We start from the raw sequence: 22,806 nt of genomic DNA, 5'->3' as shown, positions 1-22,806 counted from the left end.
TATAAAGTACATGTGCTTGTATAATGCCTTGTGGCTACAGTCCGTCAATAGAGTTACACCAACAAAGTTTTTCTTTCGAAAATCCTGCTGCATATGCTTCTGGAGATAAGCTGCCACTTAGAAAACTAGGAATCACTGTGTTGCAATAGCTTGGATTGAAAAAACTGGGATAATAAAGCACCTATGCAAAGCAGGCAGTCAAAACGTAGAAACAGGGTGCAGAGTGAAGAGAAGTGTGAAATTCATTCCAGTAAAGCCCTGCTGCAACATAATGCCACATGAATGTATACGATGCTTGACTTCAGCTTGCAGAACCATATTCCCCTACGCACCCTTCTAGATAACAGCTGGCCAAGCTGGATGTCCGCAGTGCTCTCCCTAGCTATTACACTCAGTACCAGTAACCAGTAGTTCTTGTTGACCCTGGGGAAACGTTTTCTAGTATTATCCCTTTAGCATCTATTGACAGTGGTCCTACCTTATTCTTTCTTCATTACCAAGTTCTTAACAGTTTCCAGAAATCCTTTTGCTAGCTCACCATTCTTAATGGAATTGAATATTGGAACTTTGAAAGTCTTTGCTTTCAAGGCTTTTGTGGCCTTTCTCCACCCAACGTTTTGTCTTGTGTTTGCTATTTGAGATGCTGATTCTTGGCTGTGCTGAGTGGATGCTGCTAGGCTCCACCTGGTATTGAGCAGCTTTCCTTGCCTTTTGTGTTAAAAGAGCTTCCAGAACAGGAGGCAGGACACACATAAGGAAGCAACAGGCTGCCTTGAAAGAAACTAAATTATTTAGAGTATACCAAGGGCATTGTTTGTTTGTACTTGGTCCTATCGCTTGAGCTGCTCTGGAAATTCCTTGCTAAAAGCTTGGCTAGTGTGGATTCAAATAAGTTATGTCAGTTCAAATACTCTAATTTAATTCAGGCTCAAATATGATAAAGCATTATTTAAATAATAACATTTGAAGAATAATTTTGGGGAAGATCTGAATTCTGCCTCCCCGTTTATGACAGCAGAGCAGAAAAGAAGACTGCCAAGAGTCAAGAAATGCAGAAAGGAGGTATACTGGTAAAGTGGTTATATTAATGTCCTCTGTAGGTTGGAAGCTAAAGGCTTGAAACACAGTAACATTTTTTCTGAAAATTTTTAGTAGTGTCCTATTTCAAGCTGAATTAGTTTCAGGTTCTCAGCTGCTTTTTTTTTTTTTTTTAATTTGTTTGACATACAGCTCAAAGAATTCTTAAGCTAAGAGGTAAAAGAAATGCTTACTTTGCCCAGACAACTTTTTTGTAGAAATTCTTTTCATGAGACTAAAATTTACGATCAGTAAAGATGTTGCACAAAAAAGTTAAAAGCAGCATGAATTGATTATGAAACTTCGTAGAATATAAATATGGAATGATTGTCTCAGAAAAAGTTGGTGTTTCTCTTGTTCTGCTCTTCAGTGGTTTTGTTATCTATCTAGTTAAGTAAGTTGTAGTGTTTGTCTGCTGTTTCCATATTGCAGTTAAACAGTACTCCAAGACTGAGGATTTTATTGTTGGTAGAAAATTAAACTAAAGAATAAATGTGGGTTGTGTTCTTGGTGGTACTTTGAGTCAGTTCCTCCTGTGACACGAATGATACACCTGTTCTTGTTACAGCTAGCTTCCAGTAGCTTGTGTAAATAGTGAGAACAAAATAGTTCACTGGAAACTTGCATTCATTTGCTATATTAAATGCAAAAGCCTAAATAAAAGGCTCTTTACCTAAATAAGCCACGAGTTTCATAGATAAATCAGCACACTGTAGTGGATGTGTGATTTTTACAGCACATCGTCACTTGGTGATTATTTTTAAAATGTAATAGGCCATTCCTAGTACTCTAGCGCATTGATAGGTAGCAGAGTATTGATTTGTCAGATGAACTGGCTTTTTTTTTTTTTTTTTTTGGCTTCCTGTTTTATATGCATCATCTTATCTGTATTTTCTGTTCAAAAAAACGTAAACCAAAGTTGTTTTCCCCTACTTCTTAATAAAGTAATTTCCCGTACCATATGGAATGTGATTCCTTGATATGAATTATGTGGAGGAGAAAATATTCATAGCTCACTAGCAAAAAGGGAGAGGAAAAGATTTGTGCAAGTCATTTGGATGTGCAGTGGACTTTTTGTCCATTTAAAGTTTGAGAGTGGAATTCAAGAGAGAAACAGATATGGGAGGTAAGGAAAAAGTATTAACTGACGTGAGCTTCTCTGTTAGCTGCTTGGATTGCAGTTTGTTCGCAAGAGGTGGTCTGGCAGCACTTGTGAAACAGGTTTACTTGGATGTAACAAGGCTTGGGAGTGGGGGTTGAATGAGAGTCTTTAAAAGCATTTAAGAGCCTATCACTAACAGCACTTAAACTGCTTCAATTGTGTATCGCTGTTGGACACAGTAGTATAACTTTTATCTTCTTGTAACTCTAGTAGTTACCTGTTCAGCGATGCCCTTGTTAAGGAAAGCTGTTTGCTGTAGCATTTCTCAGCCTCTAGCCAGAGATTAATGCCAGACAATATGCATTATTAACAATCCACAACACCATCTCCATCCACAGTGAAGTTTTTTTTCTTCCTCCATGCATGGATCAACCAGAGTGAGGTATGGCCTCAGTGATGGCTGGTCTGTGATCCATGGTGTTTGGTACCGCTTACGCTTGGGGAGGGGGGAGAGTTGGGAATCTCAGCTCTCTGGGGTTATGGTCTTCATTCCCATTCAGCAGAAATTCATGAGGGATGTGCCGTCAGATTTCTGAAGTTTCTATGATGTGTTTGCTATTATTCATCTTGGGGTATCTTGAATAATGATTGGTATCATGTTGTCGGTCTTACTGTTTTCCAGAGGGGTTTTTCTTTCCCGGATTTGAGGAGGTTTATACTATTTCAGGTATCTCAATAAAGAAAATTATTTTGTTTTCCTGCTTTGATACAAACAAAACCTAGGAAACTAATATGGTCTGATTAAAATGCTGTAGTAAATTGAGAACAGTATTGTCAGATATTCTTTTACATCTGATTAAGTCAAGAGAGACCTATTTGAATGATTGTAGTGGATGTACATGATGTTCCCTTAACTGCTGTAATACACTTGCCTTCAGTAGTTTGTTTTTTTTTTTTTCTATCCTGAGCTAGGCAGAGTTTGAGTAATTAAATAAGTACTTTTTTTAAACCCTTTTCAAGTTAAACGTTCTGGATTTAACTTGGTTTCTGTGAGAGTCAGTAAGCATATTTAACGTGCAGAATGTATAATAGCATTTTCATTTCCAGTTGCCGAGTATGAAGCAGTACTGGCGGAAAGCATCTCTTTGAAAGCATTGTTGTTTCCTCTCCACCAGAAGGCACTGCCTCCCCAAGTTTAAAAGCAACTGCATTCAAATTGTTTTTATTTATTTCCTTGGGATACATTGAATTGGTGATTGGAAGTCTTATGGTCTATATTTAATGTGGTTTTTTAAGTGTTTCTCTGGACTAGAGCTCTTGTTTTCCACAAGAATCACACAATTTTATATTTCAAATAAAAATTGTATATTACGCAGCTTTGAACAGAAGTGTTTTTCTGATCTTCCTTCCATGTGCCCGTTCTATTGCAGGAATGGTTCCTATTTTGAAAAGGTACAGTGACTCCATTTTGCAAGATTTGTATTATAAACTTTTCTGAGGTTTTACGACTTCCTAAGCCTCAGAAGTATCAGATGCCCTGCACTACGGTTGCAGTTCCTTCCCTGTCACATGGATGGATGTACTGAACAACACTCTCTTTGTGCTGGAGACTGGGATCTTTTCTGAAGAGTTTTCCTTACCGTATGCACAGGCAGCCTGCTCCCACTGTTTCTGAAATAGACTCCTTCACGGGAGCAAAGCGCGGAGCTGTGCTTGCCTCTTGCTGGAGGGCTGATGGAGGAGGCATCAGGTGGGATTGCCATGTGAGGGAGGGCCCTGGGCCTTGGGGAAGTGCTGTGCCAGGGAGCAGACACCTCCCGTAGGCAGGTTTATCTGGTCCATGGCTTTTATACTGAAAAAAAGACAAAAGCTGTAAGTTGCAGCCCAGTTTTGATAGAGTACATGGGGTCGCTGTGCTTCCAGAATAGCATTAATACTATTTCTTAGGCACGTCAGTATTTAGTGAGTATTCCAATAATACTGAGTACTGTCACTGCCATAACATTAAAACACTGAAGAAAGCATCTGGTTTCCTCTGGACACCATTGTAGTTTTCCAGAATATAACGGAGTCTATTCAGGTAACATTCAGAAGTCCTTGAGTCTGTACTTAAACAGTGCATTTTTTTTATATTTCTAGCACCGGACTGCTGCAGCAGAGGTATAAAGTAATAGAAATTTAAATTGTAGAATAGTTTCTAAGAACGAGTGGCTGTTTTAGCTTGCTGTGTTCTGTGTCCATGTTACATTTTCACTATGCTTTCTTTTAAAACTGAGTACAAATTGCATTGCGTATAGGCTGTGTTGCTAAACTACATTTACATTTTCTGTTGTTGACTCCTGTATAATGAAATGCATTGAATTGAGGAATATGCATTTGTGTCTACTATAGCTCTTGCAGCTAGTTTGGATTATTTGTAATGGCTCCAAATTGCTCTTGATTTAGCTTGCTGTAAATTTTGGTGGAGGAGAGTTGTTGTGTTTGAAGGGGCAACAAAAGACTTAAGCTTGCATCATGTAGTGCCTCATTATAACAGGTGGGAAAACAAGGTGAGATTCCTAGTTAGTCATAGATTAATTACGGTTTAAAAAGAAGAACTAGTTCCTTTATTGTACCTTAAGATCTCTCTCTTAATAGTTATAAAGGAGTTTCAAGAGTATGTAGAACCTGAAGAAGGCTACCAAGGATCACCGCAGAGAAGAGGCCCTTCTGGCCAAGAGGATGAACACGTTTCTTTGCCACTTGGAGAAAATGTGCTGACTCATAACCTTGGTATTCCTGTGCTGGTAGTTTGTACAAAAGTGAGTTTTTAGTTCTGTTTGCTACTACAGAAAAGTTTAATTTACTATTCTTTTAGAAGGCATGCTTTATACAGACATGCAAAATGAATTCTGGATTAATATTAAAGGTATTTATTTTAAAAGTAAACTTCTGCCATTAGTGTCAACTTTCAATTTTGCAGAAGGGGTAATAACCTTATAAATTATGTTAATTACTCGATCTTTTGAGTTATTGGTGGCATTTTAAAGCCAAAGGCTCTAAGTAAATGTAATGTGTGTAGTATTAAGGAAGCTGTTTTACGATGTACTGGGATCAAATGACTGGGGTTTTCTCATTTTGTTTTTCTCCCTTGCTTCCAGTGTGATGCAGTGAGCGTACTAGAGAAGGAGCATGATTACAGAGAAGAACACTTCGACTTCATTCAGTCACACATTCGTAGATTCTGCTTACAGTGTATCCTTTCCTGCAGTGAAGAGATTTGCTGTGATCTGGAAGCAAGAAAATATGTTTTAGTGTTGAATTGCACATAAAATTAATCTGAGAAATTGCCCTTCAAGATTGCTTGGTATTCAGTTTGTTACTGTGTAGCACTTGTTGTTTTGGAAATGTTGAGAAACGTGTAAAACTTCCAATAGGTTTTTAAATTGTGCATGGGAATTGGAACTTTTGTTCCTTTACAAAGGATTTGTCTTGTACTTTGTGAGGTGGTTTTCCTTGGTTTTCCCCTCGGAACTTGCGGTTTCCATATAAACTTGAGATCTCAGCAGTCTCGAGTTTTTTAATTTTTCAAAGATAAGTGCTTGGGAGGGTAGGTAGCTTTTGTATATGTCAAAGAAAAATATCATGAGTCTTCTCCTGTTCAACCTTCCTCTCCCTGAATACTAAATGGCTGTAGCTTTTGCCTTGAACTACTCCTCAAAATTAGGTCCAGCAGAGATATGTCTGTTCTCTCATGTTTTGAAATTCTTATTATAGTTTAAAAAGTGTATCTTCCATAATTTTCCTTAAATACATAATCAGATGGAGCTGCCTTGATTTATACATCAGTTAAGGAAGAGAAGAACCTTGATCTGTTGTATAAGTACATTGTACATAAAACATACGGTTTTCAGTTTACCACACCTGCCTTAGTGGTAGAAAAGGATGCAGTTTTTATGTAAGTATAAGCAGCATGGTTTCAGAGTGTTTTCTATTAAGCACTACACTTTTACAAGATATATATATAGAAATAATTTGAATAGTTTGCGTTGTTCAAAAGCTTAATATGAGAGTCTTCTGAAATCCTGAATTAAAAAACTTAGTGCAAAAAACAACTTACTTGGGTTACTTGACTCAGAATATACCATTCTAGTTATTTAGTATCTTTGTAAGACTGGTGTGTAATAAAATTGCCTTGTTCAGGTAGAGGGTAGTAAATAAATGGTCTCTGCAGAGGCGCTTTTTGTGACTGAAAAGGCATAGCTTTCCTTCTTTTTATAGACCTGCCGGTTGGGACAATGAAAAGAAAATTGCCATTTTACATGAAAACTTTACAACAGTGAAACCAGAAGATGCATATGAGGATTTCATTGTAAAACCTCCTGTAAGAAAGGTAAAAAAGGGGTAAATTCTTCCCTGCCCCCCACCCACAAAGTGCCGTTTGCTTGAATGGCTGCTAATAACTACTAATGTTGAAGAACTCCGAATTTAAATGTAATTTTTTTTGTGTGTATCCAAATGCATGTAACATTAAGCTTTCATTTTCCAGTTGTTTGAAATAGTTCAAGCAAACATGGAAACCATTCACCTTAATGAATGAAAGGCAGTCCAAAAGTAACCATTTCACGTGAACCTTTTTGCACCTGTAGGGCAAAACCACTCTTTGAAAATGGGGAATATTGTTGTAGGACTTCAACAGTTTACACACACACACACAGAGCATCGAGGTTACCATGTAAAGGCAAATACTGTGAAACAAGACAGTATATCACTATTGCATTAACATATTATTAATGACAGATTTCTTCATGTAAGGCTTCATAAGAACAGTAAATAATCCATATAAATTCTGTATATTGCTAGTTTTGTGAGTATAGGTGCACAGGAATAGGAGAGGTGTAAAATGGATAATACGGAAAATTGTAAATGAAAACTGTATTCTGGTCTGCATTGGAAAGCTTCTTTTACAACTTTCTTACACACTTAACGTTTCCAGGGAAAGATTTAATCCTGTTGTTTGTAATTCATGGCACCTACAGGAAATAATCATTGCTTAGTAGTAGTGCTGTGACTGATAAGAGCTAGTGTAATGCTTTTGAGGGCCAAGGGACTGAGTGTGGGGTCTTGCGGAGTAAGGTAATATCAGGTATTTTAAGAGATACTGATGAGATTAAAACCTAAATTTTGAGGTGAATGTGACTACTTTACAAGTACTCCTCTTGCTAGGAGAATACCCACAGGGTGGCTCAGTGCTAGTCTACTCCATTCACTTAAAATGTTTTTTTTCAATTACAACTTCTTAAATGTTACTGCTCGTTTAAATGTGAAAGAAGTTTTGTTTTGTTTTTCTAAAAAGTAAAGAATGGTATTGAAGTTTTGCCTCTTTTTCTTTCCTTTTGATCACTAAAACACAAAACCAGTTACAGTATTCTCAATTTTTACTTCTAAAAACAAAATACTTTGTTCAACAGTTAGTCCACGATAAAGAGCTGGCAGCAGAAGATGAACAAGTATTTCTTATGAAGCAGCAGGTAAGAATGGAAGAATGAGAATAAGTCCTTACTAAAGATTTCAATTTAAGCTCTCTGTTGTTATTGCCTTTAGTTTTTCATTCCTCATTTAAATCACTAGGTAGCCACTTTTCAGCCTTGCAAATTCAGATGTAATTTTGAAATAAGTCTTTTCTTTATTTAAACAAATACCAGTAGAAAGTATGGCCACTTATCTGGGCAAGTTGAAAGGAAAATATGCTGAGAACAGAAATAATTTACATGTCACAGGAGAAACGCAAGAAGTCAAATTGAAATTTCACATCATAAATGTATTGATGTATAAAATATAAATACTTCTAAAATGTAACATCTTAGCATTGCAGTTTTCTAACAGCCAGAGGCTTGAAAGACTGTAGGGTGTCAAGTTGGTTATGCTGTATTTTGTTATTTTCTTTATTGCTCTATTTAAAAAACCTAACGATACTTTCCTATATAATTGATTATAAATATCGTAGAGGTTGCAGACCTTGGTGTTTATGGTTCTGACTTGCAGTTCTGGAAGGGCTGTGTAAGACAAAGGACTGCAGCTCATTTACTCCTTTTAACTGTCCTCTAGTGGTAAAGTCTGGAAGCATATAAATATCAAAGAGGAAGCCTGGAAATAGAAATAGGGGGAAAAAATCAAAGAAATTAATGATTAGTCAGCTTCACTCTATATTATTCCTTTATATTTTTCTGAAATATATTTAATATTCCAAATATGTTGTTTTTGCAGTCATTCCTTGCCAAACAGCCAGCAACGCCTACAAGAGCATCAGTAAGTAGATCCAAGAGAAGAGTAGGAGGTGTTTTGTTCCCTTCTAGGGAAGAGGGAATGATTCTAACCTGTAGAAGTTCGTTTTGTAAATGAAAATGTAAAATACATAATCTCCCCAGACGGCAGAAAGTAATTAAAAAAAAAAAAAAAGTGGCAATACTTAAAAATGTTGCCTATAAATTACTTCATTCTAATTCACTGCGGAAACAGAAATACCTGACAATTATTGAACTGAAAATTTCCTGTAGGGATTCATCCTTTCTTTTAGTGGAGGCACATGCCCAGAATAACTGTTGTTTTGTTTTGTATTTTTGTTTCCCTAGTGTGCATACACTACAGTGCTAATATAAAGGTTTTAAAAGTAACTTGTGTGTAATGTAACATTTGCTTTATGTAACTAACCCACTTAAGTTCTGATTTGTGTGATTTGGACTTTCTTTAAGGAATCTCCTGCAAGAGGCCCTGCAGGATCCCCAAGAACTCAAGGCAGAGCTGGTCCTGCCAATGTACCCAGTGCCTCACCAATAACATCAGTTAAGAAACCAGATCCAAATATTAAAAGTATGAATAAGCATTTTACTGTTGGGTTTTTTTTTTTCCTTCAAAAAATAAATCCTGTTTTGTAGAAAGATTTTGGAAATTTATTTACTAATGGTATAGTTAGTTTAATAACAGGAATGAGTTATTGACAGAGCTTCAGGTTTTCTTTTTTTCTTCTTTTTGTCATTCATATGACTTGAAGTAGAGTTCTGCTACTGCCAAGCAGTCAGAGTTCAAATGTATTATTTCCCTAATATTTGCCTAAATATGCTTATTATGCATCAGTTGGATTATTAGAGTGAGGACTGCTGTAAACTACATGCAGTTTTATACTTCATATTACTGTTCTGGAATCCACAATGAAACTTGTTCTTCTACTAAACCCTCTCTAGAATGTCATTTTCTAAAGTACATGAAATAACTTGGAAATTATTTTTCCAAACCTTTGCACACCCTCAGCCCTAAGGTGGAGCTCCACATTGCTGAGTGGTTTCTTTCCTCTCTGTGCATTAAGAAGGTTGGTAGCGCTGGTGGTGTTTTTAATTGTGCACTGTGGTGTCATACCTCACTTCCAGTGGATAAAGTACTCATGCAGTTGTAGATCATGTCTTATTGCTGTGTATCCAAGTTCTGATTTACGAAAAGTAACGTGGCATTTAAGACTGCACTAAAATGGCTGTGCAATTTGTGCAAGGCTTACAAATCTTTAAATTGTACATTCATACTTAATGCTTTCTTTCTTGGCTTCTACATTTAGAAAAAACAAAAGCATACAAATAATTAGATTAAAATTCTGTGAAACCCCCGTATTCCAGAAGAGCAGTAATATGCTTTCAGTCATCTCTGACTTTGCCGAAGAATGCAAAGGACTACTGTCTAAATTGAGCAGGGAAAGACTTTCTCATATTTGAGGCTTATTTCCTTGATTGGTAAGAGAGTTAGTTATGTGTGTATGTAAAAAACCAAGTTCTGTCATTTACCACCAATAACTATTCTGTGGTATATAGATGTATATATTTGTTTTCTATTTAGATAATGCTGCAAGTGAAGGTGTCTTGGCTAGTTTCTTCAACAGTCTCTTGAGCAAAAAGACTGGTTCTCCTGGGAGTCCTGGTGCTGGAGGAGTGCAAAGTACAGCCAAGAAATCAGGTACTGGACTTGTTATTGCAGGCTGGTTTGCAGCTTTTTAGTGTTTGGCCCACATTGGTCTAACTGTGCATATCTTCTAAACTGGTCAGTGAAGTGACAGACCTTGACTGATGACAATGCCAAAATGTGTAGTCTTTAAAAAAAAGAACTAAACTACTGCAATTTCACAACTCCAGGGCTTCTGTTAAGCCTGCTACATCTTGATTCTTTGACCGAAGTTATATTGCTGGATTATAAATTACATTTGAGCCTTGGTCATATTCAGAAAATGCTGATTCCATTTTTTTACTTGAGAATTCCTTCCTCTCTTGAGACTTAACTTGTTGCTTGAAGGAAGTGCAGTTTATTGGGTTTGGACTGTAGTTTCCAGTCAAACGATTGAAATCTCTCCAGAGTTCAAGTTTAAATGAATTACTGTTTATGACAGCTTGAAGTTATTCTCTCATAAATTAATTAGTATTTTATTGTGATCCAACACAACTGGTAAGACTGATCAAGTGGATTTGTTCTGTGTATGGGACTAAGACTGCATCGTACGAGATTATTTGCTGATAAGTAATTGCACTGTTTAGGTGAAAATCAAGAAACCCATCAGAATACTTGGCACCTATACAAAACTCAGTGTTGTGAAATGCATGGTTGTTCCACCTGATAGTAGAAATTTACTGTTTTGATTTTTTTTAACTGTTTCTTTTTGATACTGGCTTTCCCATCACACTTAGCATTCAGGAGCCTTCCTTACAGAATTATTTTACTACTATATTATTGATAGATATTCTACTTCTGATCCCAAACTTGTTAAATCATGTAAAATTTAATGGTGACGCCAAACCTGTGGTTTCTGATGCTTAGAGGAGAGTGTGAGGCCCAGCCAGACATTCTGAACTGGAAATGAAAAATATTTGATGCCAGCCACAGTGATGATATTGCCAGTGAGAGAACCAGAGCAGTTGTTGGAGTGTGGGTCTTTGAACTGAAACTATTCCTAGAGAGGAGACATAAGGATTTATTTTTTTTTTTCCAATTGGGAAGGCTTTTATATGATGTTCCGTGCTCTGAAAGCTTGAAAATGGCTAGAATTTGGCTTATGGGAAGTCAATTATTTTGTTGGGTTTTTTTCATTATAGCATGATGAATTCTCTAATTTATCTTTAGTAAATTAATTTATAGTAAAGATAATAATTAAAGAATTATTTGTATTATATTATTTGCATATTATTGTATCTACATTATAACAATATTTAATCAATTCTTTGTTGATCCAGAATGCCTTCTTCGCTTAAACACTGAAAGGTGTCTCCTGCTTCATCAAGTGCAGCTTCATGCTATTGCTGACCACAGCGTCACGTTAACTGTTTTTATAGAAATAGGACTAGAAATATTTTTTAGGAATTATTTTATCCACACTCTTCATCTAAAGCAGAATCAGTTAGGGAGTTCCTGGCTAGCAATTAAAAGCAAACAAACTCTGAAATAAAAGGTGTAATGTCATCTCTCCAGGAAAACAATTAACAAGTACTTAATTTCTTAGTTATTTTTTCTCTTGTACAGTCGGTGTTTCTTAATCCCTGTACTATTGTCTTTTTTGAGTTGGGGCAGGGGTCTGTGTTGCCCCCTTTCTGTTTGCAGCAGTCTTTTGCCTGTGGGAAAGCTGTTACCCTTTTGCCTGCGACTTTTGTTTGGACTACAAAAATACGCTTCTGCTGGCCTTTGCTCACAGAACATGTTCTCACAACTCTGATAATTCTTTCTGTTCTGCTTTGGACTGTCTACTCCGATGACCTGTTTCTTTTGGTGCTCAGAAATGACTGCAGTATTTCAGACAAGGCTTTGTCTGCCCTAAATAGGGGTTACTTAATCTGTGTTATGTGTTGTGCTTCTGTTTAGACATGACAGTGTGATGCAAATTTTTTTTGTATTTGTGTGGTACTGGTCAGGGTTTGTTGTAACAATACAGCCAGTTTAATACAATTCCTGCTTCCTAGTAGGAGGTTTTCTAGTCTGTATAAATTACCTTAGTACTTCAGAAGGTCATATGTTTGCTTGATCGCTGTTTTCCATTCTATTACTATGCACCACTTTGATAATATTTATATAAATAACATTTGACCTCCAATCCTGTCTTTCAAAATCCTTTGTAGTTCCTTCAAGCGTGCTTGCCTACATATCTGGTATCTTCAACAGTTGGACAGGGTGGACTGCTGAGTAAAAATAATGACTAGTACTATGGATAACTACTGGGCGATTTTAAGAATTACAATACACTTATTTTTCTGAAATATCCAGACTGGGTTTTTTTCTAGTTTATTTATATAAGGTTATGTGAGATGTGATATGGACCACTTCTCCCTTCTCCACAGGACCTGTTATCCTATCATAGAAAGAAATTTGGTTGGCTTGACACAACTTGTTGGTAACAGATCCATGTTGATTGTTGTGCTGGTAGGCTGTTCGTAAGCACCTAAAACATAATTGCAATTGCTGGAAAAAATACTAGAGTAAAAACTAACTAGTCTGTAATGGGCTTTATTCTTTACTCTTTCAGTCTTATAGAACATCATGTGCCTTTCGGGAGTTTTCAAAGATAACAAATGGCTATGTGTACCATCCCCACCTCCCCTCCCTTGTGTCAGCATTAACTTCTAATTTAAATAAATTCTTTATCTCCTGAAACATCTAGAGACAGCAGTCATACATCCTTTCTTAACTTGTTTTGTTAGACTAAATTAGACAAGTTCTCTTCTAGTGTTCTGTTAGAGGCTGAGCTCTGTTTTCCCTACTAGTTTCTTCTTCATTAGTTCCCATCGTTGGCTTATCTTTTCTTGAACATGGGTGATTAGAAATGTATGCAGCGCTCCAGATATATCTCATTGTAGTGCCTGGTACAGCAGTTCTCTCTCTTTGGTGGAAGCACTTCTCCTGAGTGATCTCAAGGTCGCAGTTGGCTTTTCTTGGCTGCATCAAGTTGGCAGCTCACGCTCATTCCCTGACTTTTGGAACAGAACAGTCGGCTTTCCCTCACAGCAGAATATGCCTGTTCCTTGTCAGCTGATGCGCTCACATCTTATATTCAACCAATATAAGATTAAACTTTCCCAAGAAGGTAAGGGCTCCCAATGTTGGTATCTGAAAAGCTCTTTTTGATTTTTCTAAGGTGCTGGTGGTAACATAAAAGATTACTTGCTTTATTGTGGAAGAGTTTAGAAGAATATCTTGGAGAAAGCATTTATGGCAGCATCCTCTGTGCAAGTAAATGTACTAAAATGATCTTTGTAGGCATGTTAAATGTCTAATCTCAACTGTTTAAAGAGCTCTGACGCTTCAGAAGGGTGACACTAAAAATACCTAGCTTTAAAGAGACAGTCTGTTTCTCCCACAGCTGTGAATGTCCTGTGGTTGAAATGCTGAGGTTCTGTCACAGGAGGAGGTTGTGGATCTCAACATACTGGCCAGCATAGTTGGTTGATTGGTTTCTGCCTTGTCAATTCTTGAGAGAACGCTGTCATCTGGGCGGATGCTGCTACGTCGTGTCTGTTTTCCATGCTGTGTAATTCCTCAGCCATCTTACCTCTGTGTTTCTGGACTGTCTTTCTTCCGTGTGTTGACTATGATACTTCAAAGGACTTCAGTTGGTGGTTTCTGTGGTGGACTGTTTTGCTTCACATGGACTTCTAGACTTAAAAAGTTATTTCATTTATATTCACAGGAAGATCATTTGCCTTCACCCTTCTATTCCTGTGCAGTAGAGAAAGAACTAGAGTTCCCTGCTTTTGCTCTAATCTACAAGGGAGAATGCATATAATTGTGTAGAACCCATCTAACTGAGTAAGGCCATTACCATCCTTGACAGTGCTTTGTAGGGAAACTGAAAGCAAGTATTAGTTTAATTTATAATGGAGGGGAGATTTTTATTTTCTTAAAAACTGCTCCTTGTATTTCTTCTCCTTTGAAAGGTGCTCACCTGTGGTGGTGGTAAAGGGGAGTGTGTAAACCTACACATCACTGAACAGCTTGGCAATGTTTTTCCTGTCCAGTGTGGGATAGTTGCAGGAGACAGCTGCTTGGTATTATTTTGGAGACTTAAGTATCCAGTTCATCTAGCATTAAAAAAATATAATTTTTTTGTTTAGACCTACAAACCTTTTGATTGGGCAAGAACTTTGTGCGTTTTTTAAAATTGTTTTAGGGTTTAAGTTGTTTTAACTCTAAGGTACCATTAGTCTACATGTAAAGTGTTTTGTATTGTAAGTTACATGTTAAGTTACAAGTTAATGTACTAATTTTTAATTTTGTTTAAATAGTCATGCTTTGAGTAGATGCTGTTAAGAGTACTGTAGATGACTAGTGCTTGGATCTAAAACCTCTATAGTGATTAAAGGTAACCTTTTAACGTGGTCATGTCTTTGTACTGTGGAAAAAAACACTTAAATCTCTAACAGTCAGATCTTGCCTTCTTAATGTTTTCAGCATGTACCCTGGAAAAAATCCACCTAATATTTCACACACATTTGAGCTGGAAAACAGATGCTTGTTAAATTCTTTGGCTATGTAAGGAAGCTGTACATGGTTATATAATCTAGTTTTTGTCTAAAAATATAGCTTTTTAATCTTAAATGCTTGTATGCTCTAAGCATTAGAATATATTGTTCCAATTTTAGTGATTAATTTGTCTGTGGGTTTATAATTTTCAGAATGAGAGAATCAAACTGATGGTTCAGTTAGATTTGTTAAGAAGTTTTGAGTCTAATATAAAAATGTAAGATACGCCTTTCCATGAAATACTTCAGTGTGTCTGTTTCCAATTGAAGAAGTCCTTTGAAATGACTGCTCTGAGATATTACATGAATATGCAATTCATGTCCCCTTTTTTAAGGGAAACATTGTCTGCAGACGTAAAAGAGTTCTTCCTGTGAGTTGTTTAATACTAAAATAGAGCAAGTGTGTGACCAAACAAATGTGATTTTTATAGCAGGTGTCCTATGTACCTTGGAAAACTTGGATAAAAACTAAATAAATAATATATATTTTTTTAAATAAAAGGCCTTGCTATCAATACTAACAATAAAATTGTATACAGGTGACTTTTATAGAAAATTCTAAATGACCTGATTTTTAAAATTCTAAAACAGCAACTAACATAGATCACAGATATTTTTGTGCTTCATGCTAATGCATTTCATCCCTTTAAACCTTAATATTTATCAGTCTTCATTGGTACACAGGCATTACCTTGCATTGTGTCAGGCCCTGCATTCTCGAATAGGTGGCAGAATAATGAGAAAATAAATAATATATTGTCATATAAAAGTAATTTTATGAATACTTGTACTCATTGGTTAAAACATTTCATTGAAATGAAGATTGCTTTAACCTTGTCCTTTTTTTCTTTTTAGGACAAAAAACAGTTTTGACAAATGTTCAAGAGGAACTGGATAGGATGACTCGCAAGCCAGACTCTATGGTAACAACAAACTCTCCTCCAACAGAGAATGAAGCTTGATAGCGCATAAAAAAATGCATATGTAAATGACCAAATAACTATGTATATTGATCTGATAAGACCAGGAATTTTCTGCTATGGCAGATGCTATCAGTTTTCTTGGGGCAGGGGAAATGAGCTTACTACATCATTGCCTTGTCCCGGTAAAAAGTGCACATTCAGGAAGTTTGCATATAAAATCCCTCTGTATAAGATAACCATTTAGAGTTTATATAGGGCAATTCTTTTGGTTTTGGAGGTAAGCAGGTGCAGCTGCATTTCCTGTTGTGAAGAACACAGAGAAGCAAAATGGAGAATTCTTATTAAAATACTACTACTGACTGCACACGAGGCAAGAAAGAGAAATGAAATCCTCTTTTGGAGTTACTGGAATTGGCTACTTGTATGTTTGCAAATGCATTATATTCTTGGAGTGGTGGTGGTGGTAGTGGTGGTGTAACAGAGCATTAATTAGGTGAAAGAAGCCTAGGTAGGGAATGGAGCCCTAAAAGGGGAGAAACAGATTTGGGACAGCGAGAAACTAGAATGTTGGACTGACTGGAGAGGAGCAATGTTGTTAAATCCTGTGTTTCACATAGGGTAAATAATCACTGTTTTAAAAAGACTACTTTACATTGGAGAATTCCAGGCCAAACACTAAGCATCATGGGAATTTATTCTTGTTATAAATCTCGTTTTAGTTTTTAAAGAAGTCTTTAAGAGTGTGGATGCCCTTTATGGTGTAGCTGACAAAGGGAGAAACTATAACTTGTTTAGATCCAAGTGCCTGGCACAGTGTGTGATGTGTCTTTAGAAGGTGCTTGAACTTATTGTGCACTGTAGTACAAACAGTCACTGTTTGGTTTTATTTTAAAATCAGTAGTTTGGCAATTTGTATTTAATTTTAAGTCCTGTTTTCTGATAGCTTCTGCCTTTTTTTATGCCAAGAGGCTAGCCTATGAAGAGCGGTGGGTGACGTATCATTTTCCCATAATGAAATGTGCTACAGAACACTCTCAGTATTTTTCTTTTTCTTACTTTTTGTAACTAAATATTAGCTACCAAGCTAAAATTGTTTCCTGCCTTAACACCTGTGGAGGTTTTTCAAAAAAACTTTCAAGGCCCTACTCCCAACCACATCTGCTGCAGGTGCAGCCAACTCCAATTCTGAAGGCAACCTAAAAAGTATGAATGTGTACATGATGGACATACTCAATAACTTGTTCTGTTGTTTTCTTTAATGTAGCATTTCATTTGGAAAGATGGATTGTGGTTGTCCCCGTTCTCTAACGGAGCTCTGTCCACGTTCACGTAAAACCATGATTCTGTAAAAGCAAAACTGCTATGGTTACTGAAATGGCACTTTGATTTTTATATATGGTATGCTTGTTTTACATGTACACACTACCATAAATTAAAAATACTAAGCATATTCTGTGCTCTTAATGCTGAAGGGAAAAACCACAATTTGAATTATGCAGAGTTTACTTTTTATTGATATGAACTTGTTGTACTAAATCTGATGTCTGGATATAACTTCCCTAATATATATTGTTACTCAAATATACAGAACTAGATTGACCACTAACACAGTACTGGATGTTAACTTCAAATCCTATGTTACATCAAGAGGCTGTTCTTGTAAGTCTGTCTAAACATTATCTAGAAAGCTAAGAGTATTTACTTGCCTCTTTGACAAACATTAACATGAGTATGTTATTTGTGCCAGTTTTTTTGTTGAAAATACTATTGTATTTTATTTTATTTTTTACTTCTTTTTTTTAATGAACGGTATGACCTGAAGTTATACAGTTGTCTAGATAACGGTTAGACTAAGACTGTGGCTGGCTGGTGGGTAATGTGGATGTACTTGCTGGTATAATGGGTGCCAGCTGCAAGTTACCACACCAGAAGAAGTAATTACACACTGTCCTTCTGACACTGAAAATTAAATTGGAGACTAAAACATCAAAAACCTGACAGGAAAATTGAAAAAAATGTGTGGTCGTAATGGGATATAGTTTGAAAACCTCAGTCTGAAACTGCATTTTTTTGTTATCTAACCTGATAAGCACTTTCTCTAGTAATATGGCTAAAACTTAAAATCTAAGTACTTTCCCGTTCTATGAAAATGTTAAATAGACAAAAATTGATCAAAACTGATAATGCATGATAACTTACCAGCTTTGCAGAAAGATGCTTCTGACAAAACAGAAACAGATTTCCGTTTTCTAATTGCAAGTGAATGCTCCTAGTTTATTGAACAAAAGTTGTGAGTAATGTAGCATCCTGTGGTTGCCAAAGTCTGTCAACTTTGGTGAGCTGCACAGTTGTTATTCTGGTGTCTTCAAGCATTGGAACCAAAGGCCAAATTGCAAACAGCCTTTACATTTTCAAGTGAAACTTCATTTTATTTGCAGATACACTTGTATGGTAGACTGTTTAAACTATTATATGACTATATTTATATGCATTATAGTGACTGCATCTACTGTTCATGTTTAAACTTAAGAAAACAAAAGATGAAAGCATTCAACTTGAAGCAAATAGAGAAGTTTAAAGATTGGCCCTCCATGAAAATGCTGTGGTTATGCTGCTTGATTTTAAGTTTGCACTTTTTTTATTGGCATTTAAAACTGTTTAAACTGAACAGAATTTCGTATTTTATTTAATTTAACTACGTTTAAGGTGACTGCTCTGTACATCATGAACTTAACAATATACATGCTGTAAATGAAAGTTCACTGTCCTGTATACTAAGTTTATTGGGTTTTTTTCCAACTTACAATTAGGACTGCAAATGTATGAAACAAACCTTAGTCCAGTTGTATGGCTTTAACCAGGTGCAGTATGCAGTCATGTGGAATCTTGCTTTCTAGTGCTGGCAAAATGAGGACGTCTTTACTGGCTTCAATAAACACGAATCCAGACTGCTTTATGTTGTGCTGCTTGGTTGTTTTTAAGATCTCCCTTCTAGAGGTCTTTCCGTGGGAGCAGAATATTGGTGAGTTCTGTGAACAGGAGAAATAAGTTGAATAAGAAATAAGGAGAAATAAAGCTTTTACAGTTGTGTACCTGAATGATAACTTCCTTCTGGGGAGTTCTTGTACCAGCCTTTGCTAATGCAGCTCCTCTCTGGCATTTAGCGCATGCACATTGTGTAAGTAAAGCAAAGCTGGTATAGCTACGTTTGCAGAGAGGTGTGCTCGTGATAGCTTACACCTAAACAGTTCGGTTAGCAGAACTGCTTTTGATGCAAAATATTTGTGCTCATATATTTGATCTCATATATTTCATGAGAATGGGGAAACAGTTGCGTATCTTCCCAGGTTAAGATGTATACCTTCTAATTTATTTTGTGGAATACTGTGTCCAAGCAGAGCAGTGGTCCTAAATTTGCAGGATTAACATCCAGGTTATGAGAACTTAAGGAGTGAATTGCTTGAATGGTGCAAATGCCTTTTCTCTGCCAATAGCAAAACTAAGTTTTCTCCCTTTGGTGGGTGTAACAAGTTCTTCCTAGTAGGCATATAAGGAGTAGACTGATTAAATTAGGATTCTACTTGTCTACTTCATTGCTACTTTAACTGGATGTCTATATATTCCCCTACATTGCTTGAAGTTCTAGTTATTAATGTTTCCTGAGTCACCTTGCCTCTGAAATGCAAAGCAACTAGGCTTTGGGTTTCTAAAATACGTAGTTTCTCTAGAAGTGAAAACTTATGAGGCCATGAAACAATTGTGAATTTAGAATTGCCATAATGCTTTATGTTTTAATGGGTTCATTAACGCAAAGAATTAATTTTAGCCCTTTAAGATGGCATTTAGAAAATATTAGAATTAGAAATTACTTTGGAAGGAAACTAAATGAAGACTTCATCTCCAGATGTGTGCTGAAGTTGAAAGTGACTTTCGTCAGAAAGAACACAACGGTAGATTTAAATGGAAGAGTGCCCTTGTAACTCTTATCTTTACTTTGCTGCTGTTCAACTGTAATTTGTTTTTTTGAAACCAAAATGTCTTCAAGTCTTTAAAAAATAATAATGGGATAAAGGTTTTGGTGTGGAAAAACATCTCGCTGGAGGGTCTAAGCTACTCTTACAAGATGAATCTTTCACTGCCTCTGCTGTTCCAGATGGTGGTGGTACCTCCTCTGTCTTTTTAGCTATGGCAGGATTTTGGTAGGGAGCGAACTTCTCAGATAAGAACCTGTGCTCGGATAAAATCGTCAGTTTCTGAGTCTTTGTAGTTCAAATACCTACAAGGAAAAGGCTGTAGAGTTTGTGAGGTTGTTATTGACCTAAACCAGACTCTTGTTGTCTGGGTAGGTATGTAGAGCTGCATGGAATACGTAAATTGAATGTTTAGCACCAAAAGCAGAACTTGTCTATTAGCGGGCAGTGTTAATTCCAAAAGCACAGTTTTGCTGGAATTCAGTTTCCCCTTCAAGGAAGCATTGACATAAAAATTCCAGCCTGTTTTACTACAGCCTTCATAGTAATTAATTACTTCTTCTCTGATCCACTCGGATTGTGTGGAGAAGATGATGTAAGCACAAATAATTAAGAAAGCCAACAGTCTGAATTAATGCTTTGGGAGACCACATGGCTCTGGTTTCACACACATCTGAGCTTTCTGCAGTCGAATGTAACTGTAGGTTATAAACAGGCATTTGATGTACTGGGAGCCGCAGAGGTGCAGGTGAGGGCGGAATCTGATCTAGCATGCTTCCTTTGCTCTGGAGAAGCGCAACAAAGCGAGCTCTGACTTGCACATGTACATCAATGCCTTTTGAAATTCAGATGCTTAAAAAAATAGCTCAAGGAAGTTAATTTTCTAAATGGAGTGCTTCACAAGTGGTAGTATAAATGTGGTGGTAGAATGCTTCAAAATCGTGCGTGTCTCCGTAAACCTTAAGTATAGGGCACCTAATTCTGCTTTTAACTGGCTTACAGCCACCCACCCCCAAATTAGTAGTATTAGCACCTTAGACATTTCTTTTGCCAAATACAGCAATGGACTGAAGAGCGTGGTGCTGATGTTTAGAAATACCTGATGCAAAAGATTTGACTTGTCAGTGTAAGTTGATAAGTAGCAATGTTGCCCTCTGAAGCAGCTATGCAATCACTTTGGTCTGTGTACTGGAGGGGTTATATGAAACTACACTAAGTTACGTGCAGGAGGCCTGAAAGATAATGTAAACAAGGGAAGCTGTCACTTTTCTCTGCTGCCTTTGTTTGCAGGCTTTCTGTGTGGCAGAATCGGCATTGCTAGCTGTAACTTTTTCTCTGAAGAAGAAGGTCCTTGACTCCCCTCTCCCTGACAATTAATTATAATTACATGTTGCTGAAAGTTTCTGGAGATGAAATGTGCCAAGTCCAGAAGGTGGCAGACATGGGGTCAGTGCCTGTAGGTAATGCTGCTTGGCGTGCCGTTGCAAGATGCCATATGCATTGCTTGTGATGTTCCCTTAATAATTCTTGTTTGGCAGATTTTTATTTCTTTTTATTTGCTAAGTCTCATTTCTTTTTTTGCTAAGTCTCTTTCAAAGAGTGAATTGCTGAATTTTTCCCAAACAAAACCAGTTTCATTCAGTTCTAAGCATTTTGTTAATATGGGTTAAGCTTTTTTTCTTTCTAATTTTGAGTTGTCTTAAGACACTCTGGTTTCTTTCTTCTAAAAGGAAACTGTTGGATCTGTGCACAAGAAGGCTGAACTAGGTTGTGCAAGCTGCCTTTGAAAAGTGTCTGATTTTTCAGTGTGGATATTTACTAATGGTACTGTTGATACGTGTTTGTATGTTACACTCAGTGTAGCTGTGACATATGTAAAAATGTCATCTTTCTCTCAGACTTGCCAAATGCTTAAAACCAAAAAAGAATCCTTCAGAATATACCAGAAAGGTAATTGCAACTAAAAGGTGCTATGAGTAGTCTTGCATGGATATGCATAAGAATGTGCAGTAAAATAAAGAAAAGAAAAGGAAACATGCAATTGTAAATCTCTGGCACGCAGCTTACCAGATGGACAGCATTCCAAAAACCAGGGACTTTCCTTTTGGAGAGGGAATGAAATGGCAGCATTAGAATTGAGTTAATTGATATAACAGAGGGGAAAAAGACCACTGAAAAGATAATGGATGGAGGTGGGTACTGAGGCTTGGACCACATCAACCTTACATACTGTTCACTGGACTCTGAATTTGAGTGACTAGAGGACAGAGTACTCTTGACTTGGGTGCATTGGCTGAAGAGACTGGCTACAATTTTTGTTTTGCCTGTTTCCCTGTGTGAGCCCAGCCACGTTTTTGGTCTGACACCAGCCCTTCGACTGTCCTGCAAGGCAGAGTGGGACAGGCAGCAAACCTGACGCAGGGACAGCGAGTTCACAGCATGGTCCCAGTGCAAACAGGGATGGTGGGCGCGTGTTGTAGCAGGGCAGTATGTGCCTAGGCAGAGGCTCCGTAATTAAAGTTTGCATCTGAACACAGGCTTGACACGGTTTGGTTTCAGCACAAACTTGGACGTCGCACTCAAGTTTAAATGACCGTATTGTCTTAAATAGTAGGATAAAGGTGGAGATGAATGTTACTTGCTGTGGTTTGTTAATAAAAACTGGTTTACACTGGTAATAAATCACTGAGTATTACAAATTAAAACCTCTCTTCCAGAGGAATCAATTGATTATCCATGAAGGACTTAGTATACTGACTATGCTTTGGAGACTATTAGAAAGTAAGGATGTTAAAAAATTTCAGGTGATCTGAAAGACTTCAGTTCCTGTGCCTGGAGGCAGAAAGGGAGAAATAGGAAAAAAAATCCATTTTATTAAAGATCAGTCACTGACTGCACAGAACATCTCTCAAATCCAAAACAAAGGCAAAAAGGCTAGGGGGAGAGCTCTTGGTACTTGCAGCCAAACCCTGAACTGGATTTGTCTCACTTAGGTGTGGAGGTCAGTCAGGAGAGTGACAGGCTGCCATCGTCTGTGTTGTCATCTCCCTGCAGGACTCGGCAGCTGTCAGCTGACACTGTCCTTCAGTAACAGTTGTGAGTTCCAGTTGTAATGGGCTGGGTTTGAAACAACTGAGTGATATATTAGCCTTTGATATATGTAAGAGATGACGGTTCCTGAATTAATACTGAAATTTGTGTATGTTACAAACCTGAAA

General features: G+C 37.0%; 1 protein-coding gene across 2 annotated transcripts in view; it reads left to right on the top strand.

Annotated features, from left to right (window-relative positions):
- Positions 1-18,569, top strand: part of DYNC1LI2 (dynein cytoplasmic 1 light intermediate chain 2) — a 28,810-nt gene extending 10,241 nt beyond the window's left edge. For both annotated transcript variants that reach the window (XM_040615102.1, XM_040615103.1), the window contains 9 exons: positions 4,817-4,980; positions 5,320-5,413; positions 5,981-6,116; positions 6,440-6,551; positions 7,630-7,689; positions 8,426-8,467; positions 8,911-9,028; positions 10,040-10,156; positions 15,550-18,569. In XM_040615102.1, coding sequence (XP_040471036.1) covers positions 4,817-4,980; positions 5,320-5,413; positions 5,981-6,116; positions 6,440-6,551; positions 7,630-7,689; positions 8,426-8,467; positions 8,911-9,028; positions 10,040-10,156; positions 15,550-15,656 — 950 coding nt within the window. In that variant the 3' untranslated portion in view covers positions 15,657-18,569. The remainder of the gene's footprint in view (positions 1-4,816; positions 4,981-5,319; positions 5,414-5,980; positions 6,117-6,439; positions 6,552-7,629; positions 7,690-8,425; positions 8,468-8,910; positions 9,029-10,039; positions 10,157-15,549) is intronic.
- The last annotated feature ends 4,237 nt before the right edge of the window (positions 18,570-22,806 follow it).

Source organism: Falco naumanni, chromosome 15 (genome assembly GCF_017639655.2).
Source record: "Falco naumanni isolate bFalNau1 chromosome 15, bFalNau1.pat, whole genome shotgun sequence".
Taxonomy (NCBI): domain Eukaryota; kingdom Metazoa; phylum Chordata; class Aves; order Falconiformes; family Falconidae; genus Falco; species Falco naumanni.
This window is presented reverse-complemented; position numbering and strand designations above follow the sequence as displayed.